At 39.9% G+C, this 16,406-nt stretch overlaps 2 protein-coding genes across 2 annotated transcripts; both read left to right on the top strand.

Annotated features, from left to right (window-relative positions):
- The first annotated feature begins 178 nt into the window (after positions 1–178).
- Positions 179–4,827, top strand: il20ra (interleukin 20 receptor, alpha). Its single transcript, XM_089021903.1, has 7 exons — positions 179–368; positions 649–772; positions 859–1,061; positions 1,150–1,325; positions 2,321–2,465; positions 2,573–2,709; positions 3,196–4,827. The coding sequence occupies exons 1-7, from the start codon at positions 194–196 to the stop codon at positions 3,946–3,948; spliced, it is 1,713 nt and encodes a 570-aa protein (XP_088878029.1). The 5' UTR covers positions 179–193; the 3' UTR covers positions 3,949–4,827.
- A 193-nt stretch (positions 4,828–5,020) lies between these two features.
- Positions 5,021–14,668, top strand: ehd3 (EH domain containing 3). Its single transcript, XM_089022086.1, has 9 exons — positions 5,021–5,431; positions 5,613–5,918; positions 7,981–8,157; positions 9,180–9,277; positions 10,715–10,856; positions 10,940–11,039; positions 11,139–11,309; positions 12,307–12,471; positions 12,827–14,668. Exons 2-9 carry the CDS (start codon positions 5,692–5,694, stop codon positions 13,352–13,354), a joined length of 1,608 nt encoding a protein of 535 aa, XP_088878212.1. The 5' UTR covers positions 5,021–5,431; positions 5,613–5,691; the 3' UTR covers positions 13,355–14,668.
- The last annotated feature ends 1,738 nt before the right edge of the window (positions 14,669–16,406 follow it).

Below are 16,406 nucleotides of genomic sequence, written 5' to 3' on the forward strand. Positions count from 1 at the left end.
CATAATTTTGATTCATTGAATAACATTGTCAAAAAATAAACTGACACCAAATATACGATTTTTATGATAATACCGTACTGCAGTGAGAATGGTATCTCTCGCGCATGCACAGATGAGCAGAGGTGAGCGGAAACCAGTAAGATGACATTCTTTGGGGAACTTTTTTTTTAATACGTCATCATCAGTACTTTTCATGAGCCATTTCCCCTTGCTGGGACTACGCTGCATGTTTTTCAATGTGGTCGAATTTGTCTGCAGGTGTGTGTTCGACAGGTCCCTTGATGGAAACGAGCGCTCTTTTTCCCACATGAGAGGCATGAGGGCGGTTTTATTTCTTTTCTTCTTCGGGAGTGCCGACTCCTCTACAGGTAAAAAAATGTGTCTAGCATTTTTAAATTTAAATTTAAAATGAATCATAACATAACTCAATGCACTGTTGTATGTAATTTAAATTAAATTTGATTTCAGATGACTTTTTCTTAAGTTTTAGACTTGAGTTTAATGGTTGCGGTTTATTGTTGTGATGCAAATATATGTTTGGAATGTATATCAGGGTGTGGGATGGTGGTTTATTTGTCCAGTTGACTCTGGATTGATCTGATCTGGATTTTCCGATGGCAATTTAAAACATTGTTTCCACCACCGAAGGCTCATCGGTTCCTTCAAGCCCCATTAATGTGACGTTCACCTCGCTGAACCTGAAAAACGTACTTCGATGGTTCCCGGGAAATGAAACTCGGGATGGCACCCGCTACACCGTGCAGTTCGCCCTGTGAGCAGCGTGAAGCCTTTTTTTGTAATTCTGTAATTCGATCAACCAGTTTGCCATCATCATCATCGCCTTTTCCCCCCTTGCAGCTACGGCGACAGCGTGGCGGGAAGCAACCGGGTGAACTGGAGGCCGGTGCAGTGGTGTAAGGAAACAGAGAGGACCTGGTGCGATCTGAGCCGGGAGACGTGGGATGCGGAGCAGGGCTACTACGGGCGGGTGCGCGCCGTGGCCGCCGCCGGCGTTTCAAGGTGGGCCGTGACGCAGATGCGCTTTGTTCCCAAGGTCGACAGTAAGTTGAGCCTCATCAATGTGAACGTATCCTTAATTGATTAAACAAATACACTATTTGTAATATTACCTTTTCTTTCCTTTTACAGCAACCTTTGGGCAACCTCATATGTCGGTGGAAGTGAAGGACAACAACGCCATCATCTACCTGTCGGGTCCAATCAGATATCAGCCGGACGATCATGCCTCGCCCATTTCCATGGCATGGCTCTATCCGCAGATGACCTATAACCTGTCGGTTTATAACAGCCGCCAAGGGAGAGTGGTAAGCTAATGCTAACGTTAAGTAAAAGAAAACGCTTACAAGGTGTGTGAAAAAATTTCAAGGATCTAAAAGATTTTTTTTTTAATCTCCAAATTCATAAAGTCCACGGTGAACGCAAAACAAATGGCGTCATTTAGCTGTCTAGCTGGCAAGCTGTGGCTATCTAGCTATCTATTAACTATTTATTTGCTATCTATTAGCTAGCTAGCTAGCTCTCTAGCTCTATGTATGATCTTGATCTGGCACTTTAACAAGAGCCGAAGCTGCAACAAAGCGCTTAACATGGACAGCTATCAAATAGAGGAAATAAAGCAGTCACAAATGGAATGAAAATGGCCGACTTTATGCTCAAAAGCGGTAACTAGCTATCTATTTGCTATCTATTAACTATCTAGCTGTTAGCCATCTATCTAGCTAGCTAGCTATTTTAGTCAGGAAACATATTAGCTATCTGGCTTTCTAACTGGCTATCTATTATCTATCTAACTGGCTATTAGATAGCCAGATAGCTAGCAGCCAGCCACCTAGACAGCTAATAGCTGACCAGCTAGATAGCTAATAGCTAGCCAGCCAGATAGCCAAAAATATATATTTTTTCGCTGCTTTTATCAATGCTACTTTTTTTTAATCAGTGCTACTTTTATCAATGCTACGGTTATCAATGCTACTTTTTTTATTAATGCTACCATATTTTCCTGTGTATAAGGCACAGCAGAGTATAAGGCGCACCCACTCCCAATGAATGGTGTATTTTCAAATGTTTCCATACATAAAATGCACCAGATTATAAAGCGCACCTTCAATGAATGAAAAAAACTTTTCCAAATAGAATATATAAATATATAAAAGTTTTCCAAATAAGGCACAACACATTATAAGGCGTTACAGTAGAGGCTGGGGTTCCGCACTACTTTTTCAAGGGAAATACACAGGAAAATACGGTACTTTTATGAATGCTACTTTTATCAACAACAACTCGCATTGCGACTTGGCAGCACCATTTTCCAGTCACCACCAGCCCGTACAAATACAGACTGATGGATTTCGAAACGGAATACTGCTTCTCGGCTCAGGCCAGATTCCTCTCTTTGCACTTCGATTGCCAACAGTCCGAAAGGCTTTGCGTCACTACGGGAAAAGGTAAAAACTCATTGTGTTTCATTCTTGAGTTACTCAAATGCCAAATTTAAAAACCATATCTGGATTATTTTTTTTACGACGTGCTCTGCTTAACATTATTTCCATAGATCTTTTCACCAATCAATTTTGGATGGCGGTTGTTGGTATTGTGTGTCCGGCGCTGTGCATCTGCATCGTTTTGGTAGTCGGCAACATTCTCTATCACTACCTGATGGGGAATGGACAGAAAAGGCCCCAAACTCTGGTAATGTAATATTATTACCGTACCTTGTTGTCATATCTCAGCTAGACACTGTATTTATGTCTATTTTTATATGACGACTAGGGTATGTTTGAAGGTGATAATAACACACTTTTTACTACTGTTTACAAAATTCATTCTATTAGTTTGGTTTGGGGTCAGTGACCCCAAAAGCCAAAACGTCTCTTGAAGTTATACAAGCTTTGCCACTGACCGCCATAAAACACTTTTAACTCATTCACTGCCATTACCGAATTTAATGTTTTTTCCCTTCCACGAGGGGGCAGCATTTGCCTTTTGTACAGCTGCCCACATTTCAAGCTCATACTACTCCAGACCCATATAACTTAGGAATTAACTGTTTTTTTCTGATGAAAGAAAAGAGTCTACGGTTTCTTACGCTGCATTGAATGTTTATGTATTCCTAAAACTCAATATTATGTGGGTGCTGGTGCAACATTCTCACCCTTGTGTCTTTTTGCCTTGAAGGACGTTGCTTCTTTACGCCTTCAACCCAACGCGAGCTTATTTCTCGATCCCATTACCCCTTTGAAGACCCAGTATCCCTCAGACGATAATGACAAGGACAAAAACGCATTGGACTTCGTAACTTACAGTGCTGTCCAGTATCCACAGCTGTCGCAAGAGCCTGAAGAATCTTGCAATGATTCTTTGAGCTACGCCGTGGTTGGGGCGACAACGACGGATGCCGGTGGACAGGGCGACGCGAAGGAGTTGCGCGTTGAGGACGCCACCTTTCCCGTCTCTCAGTGCTCCTTACCGCTTGCAGGAAGCACATGCACCCTGGGGAATGCGACCCAAAATCAGACGGACTTTCCAAGAACATATTTGGCAAATACAGCTCCACATGGCCAAAGAATGCCCATGATGGAGGGGAAGGAACTCACCAGGAGCCCATATTGGAGGCGTGTGGAAAACACTGAAAACTACAGTGCCCTCACACCGGCAGTAACGCAGCAAGATGAGGAAGGAGGGCCGCTCTGCGTTGAATGGGACCGTGAAAAGAGGCAGATGGTGCTGCCAGGGATGGAGATGTCGATGAGCCAAGGGGAGGCTGAAAAAGGCGGCATAAAAGCGGCAATGGGCGATTTGGAGTTGGAAAAGGTGTTTGACAGGAAAGCGTCACAAGAAGAGGCGGGACAGCCACAGGAGGACATTGCAGGCTGGGAAGTGGATGACATTGTTAGAAAATGGGAGTTGGTCATCTCTATGACTGAGTAGTACTGCAATACACAATGACTTTTTTTGCATTTTCTTCTTTGAAGTACCTGTTGCACATGGATTTTTTAGAATGTTAGATTATTTTGTAGAACTGGAACATCGCTGCTGTAATAGAAGAAAAAAATCACTAGATTAATTACAATTAATTAAACGCGTGACACGAGGGTTGCAGCCACTGATATTTGTCAAACAGTTAATCCCATTTATAATAATAATAATAATAATAATAATAATAATAATAATAATAATCATCATCATCATCATCATAATAATAATACGTTACATTATAATTGCCTTTCGAGGCTCTCAAGGACACTTTACAGTCACAGACAAGCATAGGTACTATAATAAATACAATATAATCACAAATAGAATACAATTATAAATAGAAACAAGAGAGAGAGAGCTAAACAGAAAATGCAATTTTAAATAGGTGGGTTTTGAGATGGGACTTGAAGGTGGGAAGAGAATCGATGTTACGAATTTAGTTGATAACAATCTTTTTAACCAACAAAGCCGCAAGTCACTTATTTTTGTCACCATCTTCACATTCTATTGCATTATCTGGTTACATATTTTTCGGATGAGGAATGATTTTATAGTTATACAGCTGCTTGAGATCTGGCTAATCAATTAGTCACTCTGTGTTTTGAGAACTTGCACCTGCTCAAGCGATTGTAAGTGTATTTGTGGCTGTGTCTGGCCACTTGTATTCAATTAGCTACCAAAATTAATTCATGTGAAGCTTTTTTTCTTCATGTTACCTAATTTGAATTCATTGCTATAGCTAAATGTGGTGCATTAAACAGTTGTGGACTTTGATTACCCCCTCTGAAGTTGGCACGTTTCTCTTTTGCATAAAGACCACCGACAACGACATTAATTCCTTCCTTTATCACCTCACTTACTCGACGACTGCAACAGAAATCTTTTCTTTGATACCACTCTTGGCCTGCAGGTGGCGCACGATTTCTCGGCTACATACTGATAGGTCTTTGCAAATTACTGGGCGGGGCCAAAATGTCGCCATCATGCAACTTCCGGTGGGCTCGGGTTTCCCAGCGATTTGGTATTTAAATACGAGTTCCGTAGGAGGGGAGAAAGAGTGACCGGCTACCGCCCCGAAACACCAAAGCTTAGCCGCTCGTTGACTTTTTATTTTCAATTTCAAACGACACGAATCCATTTGTTATTTGCGTGTTTTGATCGCTAGATGTTGTCGGTGCAAGGAAGGAGGACGGCGGTTGACAGTGCAACATTGATGGGATTCCTGTGCTCGCCCACGGCCCCGTAGCGGCATTCGGACGCAAATTTATATTTTTGGGGGTCAACGACGACAATATTAGAAAATACTGCATCTAATTAAATACACAAAAGTGTATTTTTTTTGTCCCCGGAATAAGCTGGAAGAGGCCGGATGAAGAGAATGCAATTAGTGTGTCGTCTGTAATTGGCACGACACAAAACCATCTTGACAGCTTTGGTATTGACCTTTTATCTCTCTTCGAATAGCATTCGAGCCTATATTTTTAAATCTATACCAGATATTATTGTTTTGCTAAGTAAAACAATAGATTTGCTGCTATATTGTGCTGAGTGGCCCTAGTTGGATATCCTTGTGCTTAATTAATTTTTCACATTTTCATGGTGGCTCATATTTGAAGAATCTGTGGACTCACCAACCAGCACACCACAAGAACCATTCTGCGGGAAGAAGCAGCAGCGAAAAGAAGCGCCGCCGTCATGTTCAGCTGGCTGGGAGGCGATGACCGCAGAAAGAAAGAACCTGAGGTCTTCCAGACGGTCAGCGATGGTCTGAAGAAGCTTTACAAGACCAAGCTGTTGCCGCTGGAAGAGAGCTACAAGTTCCACGAGTTTCACTCGCCGGCGCTGGAGGATGCTGATTTTGACAACAAGCCCATGGTCCTTCTGGTGGGCCAGTACTCCACGGGCAAGACCAGCTTCATACGGTGAGAACACAAAACAGACGTGATTTGGATTAAATGGAGACTCTAAGACACATGTAAACAGACCATGAAGAAAACATTAAGACTCATGTTTTTAATTATATTGATGTAAACTAGGAACTGGTTCGGGGTGTGAATTTCTGCGTTGGTGGAGTTCAGTTTTCTGTGTTTCTGCAGATATTCCCTGGGTACTCCAACTTCCTGTTACATATTTATTTTCAACGTGGCCTGAATTTTCCCTCCCGTTTAAATATGTGTCAAAATGTTGGTGGAGCCTGAAATTTCAAATCCTATTTCAAGGCTATGCATTGTTTGAACCCTTGGCCATCTTTAAATGTCATTTAATTCCCCCTATCAAGCTAGCCAGGATGGTCTTTAGCAATTTCATGCATCACCTCTTTCCGCTCTTCATCATTCGTTTACTGATGAGAACTTTGGTGCACACCACCCCACCCCCTAAACATTTTAACACGCCTATGAGGAATGTCCAAAACGCTCAGTAACCTTTGGCCACACCCGGCTGCAGTCACACTTCATGAATGATTCATTGCAATATTTAAACTGGAAGAACTTACAGTTTTGGAATAAAATGTTTATTTTGAATATAGAATATAAGGCAAATCCTAAAAGGATATAAATGTTGCATGACGTGCTATCAAATTTAACACGTCAATACGCATGTATTGCATAACCTGTCGACAGAGATGGCTCCACCAGGCGCTGCTTGCTCCTCAGGCATGGTGTGTATTCGTGTTCATTCTAAAGATTTTTTTTTAAGTTGGGGTGGGAGTCATCCTTACATCTGTTAACGCTTAAAACTCTGACAGGAAAATGAATAGTCGACTTTTTTTTACAAGACATTGTAAGATCATCTCCTCAGCTTGAAACATGTACGATAACGTTGGATTATGGGGGGGTTCAAAACCTGACCACTTGTTGAGTCAGGAGTCATTTTTGGATTGGTTTGGATTATCCTTTATTAGGCTCGCAGTGGAGAAATTTACATTTCACAGCAGCAAAGTGAGGAAAGGAAAGGAAGAAGTAGAAAAACATAATACAGGAGCTGCTGTAAAGGCAGCCACTTTCGCGGCACCGTCTTGAAGTCAAAACAAGAACAAAAAAAAATAAATAAAATGACACCACAATCCTGTCCAACGTAAATCCACTTCAATTCCAAGCCGCAACAGTTGTATTTTGTTGCAAAAAAAAATGGCCTCAAGAGTCATTTTAAAATCTTGACAATTGATTCAGATTTTTGCTTTTGACATGAGAAAGTCGTACATTCAAATTTTCGCATTGCAAAAAAAAGGAGATCAGTCTAGCTAAATTCCAGAGATGGGATGGAACGGCCCATCCATGTGTCATTTTTGGGACAGACGACTGGTGGAAGGACCAAAGTGAATTATGGGGTACCAACGAGGAAGACGATTTATCTCAAGATCACCTTGTTGTCGCCTTAAAGAGCATTAGCTCACATTGGGAAGATCGGCAGGGAATTAAGCTGAGGTAGCCACTAAAGCTGCGTCGGGCCATCTGTCCCAGGTTGATTGGGAAAGAAAGTAGTAATATGTTCGGTTGACCTATATATCGCAATATATCCGTATTTCGTGGTCATGGGGAATGCGGGAAAGATCATTGCAGATGACCAATTCTGCCTGGCAACATGTTGAAAAAGTTTTGGGTAAGTTCGAAAACTGGTCACGGCATCATTTTTCACATTGCAAAACTAAACACAGTTGATATAAATTCAGCAAACTTGACTTACAACACCCTTGAGTCGATGGTGTTAAAGTCGAGGCCCGGGGGCCAGATTCGGCCCGTCAAAGCATTTTATGTGGCCCATGAAAGCAAATCACTTTGCTCAAATCTGTACCTGAATGTCAAATTGTGATGTGTCTTAAATATCGTTGAGATTTTGCTAGAATTTTGTACCCAGTTTTACAATAATTTAGTTTTCACATACTGTATTTTGCCTGGAAATTGAAGTTGAGAGAAATGTGGTTTTTAGCTCTACTTGATCTTATCAAAATCATCTCCTCACAAAACGCCTCATTTCCCCCCACAGCTACCTGTTGGAGCAAGATTTTCCCGGGATGCGCATCGGTCCCGAGCCCACTACGGATTCCTTCATCGCAGTGATGCACGGCGACACAGAGGGCATAATCCCCGGCAATGCCCTCGTGGTGGACCCCAAGAAGCCCTTCAGGAAGCTAAACGCTTTTGGGAACGCCTTCCTCAACAGGTTTTTGTGATTCGTGATGCTTTCGCGGCAAGTATGCCAAGTGCGAGGTGGCAAGCGAACCAAAGTGAGAATCCGCAGTGCGGTGCGACATTCCTTTGTGATTGAATTTCCTGGCCCTCACCAGTCGGGATTTGCTCAAACCGTCGGCGGTCACGTGTGTTGCCGATGTATGTAGGTCATGCCGCAGTGGCACTAAACTGCAAAATTCTCATCTCGTGCAGGCTGAGATGAAATAAAAACTGCAAATAGAGATGAGCAAGATATCCCAAAGCCCTTTTTTTAAATACAATTTTGTTTGCATATTTCCTAAGTAGGCCTATAAAAACCACAACTGCCTAAAAGTCGGAATTCTGAGTTAAAAGGTCACAATTCTGAGTTAAAAAGTCGGAATTCTGAGTTAAAAGTCGAAATTCTGAGTTAAATGTGTGTGCGTTACTTCTTGGTTGAGTGAATGCTGGCGCGTCTGGTTGCCACTGCTCACCCGCAGAAAAACATTGTTGTTCTTATCCTGTGACTGTAAAGTGTCCTTGAGAGCTTTGAAAGGCGCATATAAATTGCATGTATTATTATCAAACCTCTAAAGATGGAGGACACTAATTTGCTGTGGCGACCCCTTGAAGGGAAAAGCCGAAAGGAAAAGAAGAAGATTATTGTTATTATTAAAGTCAGCCATTTTGGATCTGTATCCATTTCCGTGTTGTATCGAAAACTTATTTGATCGGCATGTCTGTCGTAACTTGTTACTAATGAAGATCTTGCCCAGACGAAATTCGCCAGAGCTCATTACTGGCACAGCAACGACACTAAGTTGCTTCGTGAAGCTTCATTTAGTCTTAAATGAAACACTAAACATTGCCGGCATTTAGACTTGAGTGAGCTCGTTCGGCTGTGGGAGTTTCTTAGAATAAAACGTGCGTTCTATTATGAAGTATGCATTTAGAGTACATTTGTACAGCTGTCTGTCAGTTTGTTTTGACACGTTTACACAGTGTGTGTGTCTGTGCGTACGCGTGTGTGTGTAGGTTTGTGTGTGCCCAGCTGACTAACCCGGTTTTGGAGAGCATCAGCGTGATCGACACCCCGGGGATCCTGTCAGGAGAGAAACAAAGAATCAGTCGAGGTAAAACAGACTTATGGTGACACAAAGGCCGTTGATGCCCGCGTGTGCGCGCTTCTATGTGAAACGTGCGCGTTTGTTCACCAGATCACGTTCGGCTATCCAACACCCGACCGCTGTCATTGAATCTGACAATGTCAGCGTTTTTCTTGTCTGACTGTTTGTTTGGTCTCTGCGCACCCCATGTTGGTGGTGTATGTGTACATTCCTTTATGTGTGTCCAGAAGAGGAGCTATCAGGCTATAGTTGCCTCCGTAGATGTCCTTATGGAGGTATTGTCTGTTTAGATAGCGACGTGCTACTAAACGAGCAGTTAGCGGTGTGCTACATTTACGGCTTGGAGGAATTTTTTTGGGCATTCCTTTCTTGCTCTTTTTTCCTAAATCTTGTAATATGGGTTGCAAAAATATATGCACAAATCTATATTTGCAATACCATTTACACATTCGCTCCACCTTCTTGACCAAACCGCCATGGCGTCGCTTGTTGTTTCTGCGCAAGAAGCCGCCCCTTAACATGAATTAAAAAAAGCGTTATTTCTTAATCCTTTAGTGAGTTTGACTTTGCATGGTTTGTCAGGTTAGGCCTGCTAATATTTCATCCAATTTTTGCACGTCACCATGTCGCAAAATGATCTAATAGCTTCTCTGGTGACAAAACAGCCATGGTGCATAACGTACATGTTACGATGTGTTTTTAATTTAATTTTATTTATTTACCTATTTATGTGTTTGTCTCTTTATCTATTTATTTTTTATTTATATATAATTATTTATCAATGTATTTTTTGTTTTTATTTACGTATCCGTCTCTATTTATTTATTATGTATCTATTTATTGATTCATTTATTTGGTATTTACAAATTTGTTGTATTTATTCGTTCTTTTCTATATATTTATCTATGTATTGAGCAATTAATTTGTGTTTTATTTATGTGTCTATCATTTTATCTATTTATTTACCTATTGATTTCTGATTTCTTATCTATTTATTTTTATATTATTATTTATCAATTTATTTGTTTTATTTATTTATGTGTCTGTCTCTATATATTCATGTATTTAGCAATTTGTTTTTAATTTATTTATGTCTGTCATTGTATCTATTTATTTATCTATTATTTATCTATTTATTTGTTATATATTTATTTATGCATTATTTACAAATTTGCTGTATTTGTTCTATTCTATATACTTAATACTTATCTATTTATTTAGCATTTTATTTGTTTTTTCATTTATTTATGTCTGTCATTTTATCTGTTTATCTGTTATTTATGTATCTCTTATTTACTTATTGATTTATTATTTCTTATCTGTTTATTTATATATTATTATTTATCAATGTATTTGTTGTATTTATTTTGTGTTTGTCTCTATATATTTATCTATGTATTTATCAATTTGTTTTTTTATTTTTGTTTGTTTGTTTGTTTACAGGCTACGACTTTGCAGCCGTCCTGGAGTGGTTTGCCGAGCGCGTTGACAGGATCATCCTCCTCTTTGACGCTCACAAACTAGACATCTCCGACGAGTTTTCCGAAGTGATAAAGGCGCTGAAGAACCACGAGGACAAGATAAGGTACTTTGAGGACAGGAAATTGGCTCTTGTGAATTAAATGAAACCATAATTGCTGTTGTTGTTTTGTTTTGTTTTGTCGTTAGGGTGGTGTTAAACAAGGCCGACCAGATTGAGACTCAGCAGCTGATGCGAGTGTATGGTGCGCTCATGTGGTCGCTGGGGAAAATAGTTAACACACCTGAGGTAAATATTTTTCTATTTATTATTATTATTATTTTTACTTTTAAGTGCTACCACAGAAGCAAAGCGATCTGTTCGTCTCTCCTTTTATGTCTCCTACAGGTGATACGCGTGTACATCGGCTCCTTTTGGTCGCACCCGCTGCTGATTCCCGACAACAGGAAGCTGTTCGAGGCCGAAGAACAGGATTTGTTCAAGGACATCCAATCGTTGCCGCGCAATGCCGCGTTGCGGAAGCTCAACGATCTGATCAAGCGGGCGAGGTTAGCAAAGGTAAAACGCCCTCTTCCTCAACTCGTGTCAGGATTGTATGGAAGAGCCTCTCGTCCGGATGTACATTATGTTTCCTGCCATCATCCAGCTGTTAGAACAACTGGGATCACATGTGAATGATTTCCTCCTTTCCTGTTTGAGGACTTGTCGGAAACACTGCAATCTATTTTTCCTGTTTGACAGCTGATTTGTGGTTAAGCTTCGAGGTCATGAGACAAACTTTGGGGGAAAAGATTTATGTGGCTCAGAATGCTGAATTTCTGGCCATGGAGTGGACACATTTTTGTCTGGCAATAAATTAGTTAATATACGTATTGATTTATTCCGGGTTTAGTGAACGCTGGCGTGTGTGGCTGCCGCTGCTCACCCACAGAAAAAAAATATCCTGTGACCTTGAGAGTTTTGAAAGGCGCTTAGAAATGAAATGTAGTATTATTATTATTATTATTATTATTATATTATTATAAGGGCCCATTTCTGAAGCAGGGCTAATACATTTGGATTTTCACATACTTTTTTATTCAGCATTTTGTGTGCATTCAGTTGGTTTGAAATAGCTTTTAGACAATGTTAGTTATCCTGTGTAGTTATTAGTGTCAGTATAATTTTTACTTTAAAATAGCGGCACTGTCCTGTGAAAATTCCATACCAGTATTTGTATTTTTTGTATTTTTTTTTTTTATTAAAGGAGTCTGTGTTTCGGACAGCCCATTTACTGATTTATATTTTTAAGGACAAATGTCAACAGCAATGATAAACAAAAAGGTCACTAACTAAATTGCAATTGGTAAACGGCTGTTTGGCCTTCGTTCAGCACAGATGTATAGCAACACGGAAATAAATACGTTTAAAATGAACCCCCAAAGCTCACGTATGATTCAAGTTGACAAAGATGGAAACAAGTTTGCAGTTGTAGTTCTTTTTTTGATAATACCTTGTGCTTGACGTTGTCACTTTACGTCTTTGTCCTGATGCATCTTTGAATCCCGTCACGCAGGTCCACGCGTACATCATCAGCTCACTGAAGAAGGAGATGCCGGCAGTGTTTGGTCGTGAGAACAAGAAGAAGGAGCTGATCGCCAGCCTGGGAGACATCTACAAGCGCATCGAAAGAGAACATCAGATATCACCTGGAGATTTTCCAAATCTCAAGAGGATGCAGGTAAGGATGAGGAAGAGGATCTGTTACTGAATAATATGTTTTGTTTTCATTTTGAACTAACTTTATTGTTGAGAAGTAGCGAAGTTGGAATTCTTTGAACTCCAGTGTATCTGCTTTTTAACTGAGATTTTTTTTCTGAGGCTTCTTTAGAGAGCCTCATTGTTGGCTATGAGTGCATGCATGACATGTTTTTTTTTTAAGTCTAGCTATAGAAATAGCATCAGCATTAATTTGAAGACACATTTTATTTGCTTTATGATGTGAATAAATCATTTAAATTTGGTCTATACATTTCAAAAACCTTTCACATTACAGGGACTATTTAGTACCTTTGCTATCTCTGCCTCCCTTCCAGGACCAACTCCAAGCTCAGGATCTCACCAAGTTCCAACCTCTTAAATCCAAGCTCCTGGAGGCGGTGGACGATATGCTGGCCCACGACATTGCCGGGCTGATGGTGCTGGTGCGCCAGGAGGAGACACAGCGACCCAACGCGGTGGTCAAGGGCGGCGCCTTCGACGGCACGCTCAACGGCCCCTTCGGCCACGGTTACGGAGAGGGCGCCGGCGAGGGTATCGACGAGGCCGAGTGGGTGGTGGCGCGCGATAAGCCGGCCTACGATGAGATCTTCTACACGTTGTCGCCAGTCAACGGCAAGGTGACGGGCGCCAACGCCAAACGAGAGATGGTGAAGTCCAAGCTGCCCAACACGGTGCTCGGGAAGATTTGGAAGCTGGCCGACATTGACAAGGATGGCATGCTGGACGACGATGAGTTTGCGCTGGCCAATCACCTCATTAAAGTGAAGTTAGAGGGACACGAGCTGCCCACCGAGCTGCCTGCGCATCTGCTGCCTCCTTCTAAAAGGAAACTACCAGAATAAATGCGGTTAAGCGACACCTGATGTCACAAATCATTCAAAAATATATATATAAACACTTTTCCACTAGGAATGGACTTCATAATCCAGTTATTGATTGAATTGATGAATCATATCTTGAAGCAATGGAAGCAAATGTCGTCAACTGGAGCAGGTTATTTTTCATGAACAACTCTTTGGATCAATGCATTATACAGTGAGCCTCAGTTTATCGTGGAAAACCGTTCAAGACCCACCTGCGCAATGGACTATATTAAAAAAAAAAGTTCATAAATACCCCCTGCCTCCCAAACCAGAACAATTAAACTAATTCATTCATTAATTCTGTCATTTTTTTCATCAAATAATTCATTGGGCATCCAATTTAATTGGCAAAAATTAGACATGATGTTTTTTTTTTTTAACTCAACCTCATTAGAACATAGGAAAATGATCTCATTCACATGTGTAACCCTTTAAAAATTGTTAAAGAAAAGCTGATTTTTTTTCTCTTTAACGTAAAGGTCCAAAAACTGATGGGTGACAAAGTGTTGGAAAACAGTTAAATGTCCTGCCTGTAAATCATATCTTTGTTGTAAAGTGGACCAAAAAAAAGTTATTTGATTCAATTGGAACAAAAGTGGAAAACTATTGCAACTGGTGCAAAATTATCAACTGGACGTTTGGTGTATTGTACAAAGACACATACTGATGTAGATGAATATTGCAAAAAAAGAATGTGATGTCCCTGTAAAGTGAAATTCAAGTAGTTTTGTTGACAACCTGAAAGATTTCAATTGTTAAAAAAAATAAAAAACAACAAAGTTTCAAAATTGTGAACAATCAATCTACTGTCAAATCTCTGAATTCACTTTACGAGGTCTTAGGAAAAACTGGGAGGCAAAACAGGGATGTGATGGCCTCTTCAATGTTCCAATGTCCACACTGTGACTTATTCTGTGTACTGCTAGCGTGTTATATTATTGTATGATACCATTATGTATTAGGCTAACTGTCTTCTAACTCTCCTGAGTGGCCACATACTTTTTTTAATGAAAATCGTTAAAACTCATCGATACTTCTGTACAGCTGTACTCATTACCACTAACATTACCTTACTGTCGCACAATATGCCAGTATTATCCTATTTTACTCCACTCGATTGGACTTTAACAATACTATACATTTTCTTGCGACTCATTAATAGTCTGTGCGTGTCCGTCTCCTATCATGTGAACGTTAGCGTCCTTGAAGAAAACGGCTTGCATTCCAATATGCACACTTTCATGCTGGGTGTCTCGCTTTCTGATCAGCACAATAAACTTCATGAACAAGAAAGCCATGTCTGAAATTGTCATGTTTTTACACAACTGAAGAATCCAAAATATAACTCCAAGCATTTTATACTTCCTTTTGCGTATATTAATTAGGAACAATTTATACAGGTGTACAACATAAATGAAACGTAAAATATATGCATACATGAGAAAAATTAACTTTGGCCTATGAAAAAAGAATTTCATTTAATAATTAAAATAAATCAATCAATGAATGTGTTGTTTTAAGAATTGCACAATATTTTTTGGAGGTGAAATCTTCAGAATTCTGGATAATTATTTTTATTGGTTAAATCTTATCAGAATTTTGAAAAATGCTGAACAGCCATGTTTTGTTGTTGTTGTCCTCTTTTGTCAAAACATACAACACTGTCATCTTGCAGGGAAAGTTGTCCAACATGCACTTCCTGTCTCACCTTGACCCTGACGCACGCACACAAACAAACACACACACGTAGGAACTCAATGGAATCTGTTGTACGATTATTTTGAGGAACGCATGCACAGTATTTCCCGGAAAAAGGAGACAGTCGACTAAAATGATATCTTAGCTGTTCCATGAAGGCGAAAAAAAATACTGTACAATATAACAAGTAACTGCTTTGCCAATGGTGTAAAATGATAGTGATGCATGGACATATGATGAATGTGTGTGTTTGCGTGTAGGAGGAAGCTATACATCACTGTTAAACATGTCAACACATTTTTTTTCCACTACGCCTCCGATGAGAAGTAATGGAAAATGAAATAAACTGTACTAGGGTCAAAATATCTATTCCAAGCAAAAATTTATGACTTCCTGTGTCCTGGACGACGTTTCTATCGAACTTCATGATGTTAAGCGTAAGAAGGGTTGGACAAGGGTGTGGAGTGACAAGTCACAAGAAGGGAGTGGCGACACAAAGATGTTAATTAATGTCCGGCGTCATGGAAAAACTGACAAAGGTACTTCTTGAAAGGTTAATTTTTAACTGTTCATATTGATACGGTCACTTCAAAAGTCATTCTACAATATCAAGTACGCCACCAGGAAGAAGGAAAAAGTAGATAATGGTCACGTTTTATAGCCCTACAGTTGAATGAGAACGCTTGACAGAGATCTGCTGCCACCTAGCGGCTGCTTACGGAGTCTTCATGATTCGTATTTGTAATTAGGAGAACAAATTGAATAACAATATGTTAATCTGTTGATGGCGAAGTACTCGAGTCTTCCTTTATTTATATTTTTGTTATTTAATTTGAAATAGTATCAATTTAAAGGCAAACATTCTTGACTCTGATAACAATTTATCCATCCGTAAATTGTTTCTTAGATGACCAGCAGAGGGCGCCATCGTTCATTACAGAATCTGTATTTTCCAAACACGTTTATTTTGGCTTATTCAAAAGTATTGATAATATCATTTCCTTAACAATAAAAAATAGCTATTTTTATCATACAACACTGTAAAAAAACCTCAACGTTTCACAGTATAAACTGTCCGCATACAACTTGCATTTCATTGAAAATTGGCTGATTCTCCTAAGACCTCAAGACACAAAACCATGATTATGTATTTGAACTACTAGCAACCAAAAGACTTTAAAAAGGAATTGTGCATATATTGACAAAGAAAAAAAAACGCCTTTTCAAAATAAAACGTCTGACATGATGTGTCTTCAGGTATTAGTTCTTGATACTTTTTTGTGGGTCCACTCATAAAAGACATCAACCAAATGTCATGTTTTTAGCTAAAACT

The sequence above is a fragment of the Hippocampus bargibanti genome, linkage group LG19, assembly GCF_051943395.1.
Source record: "Hippocampus bargibanti isolate YZ-2025 linkage group LG19, ASM5194339v1, whole genome shotgun sequence".
Lineage (NCBI taxonomy): Eukaryota > Metazoa > Chordata > Actinopteri > Syngnathiformes > Syngnathidae > Hippocampus > Hippocampus bargibanti.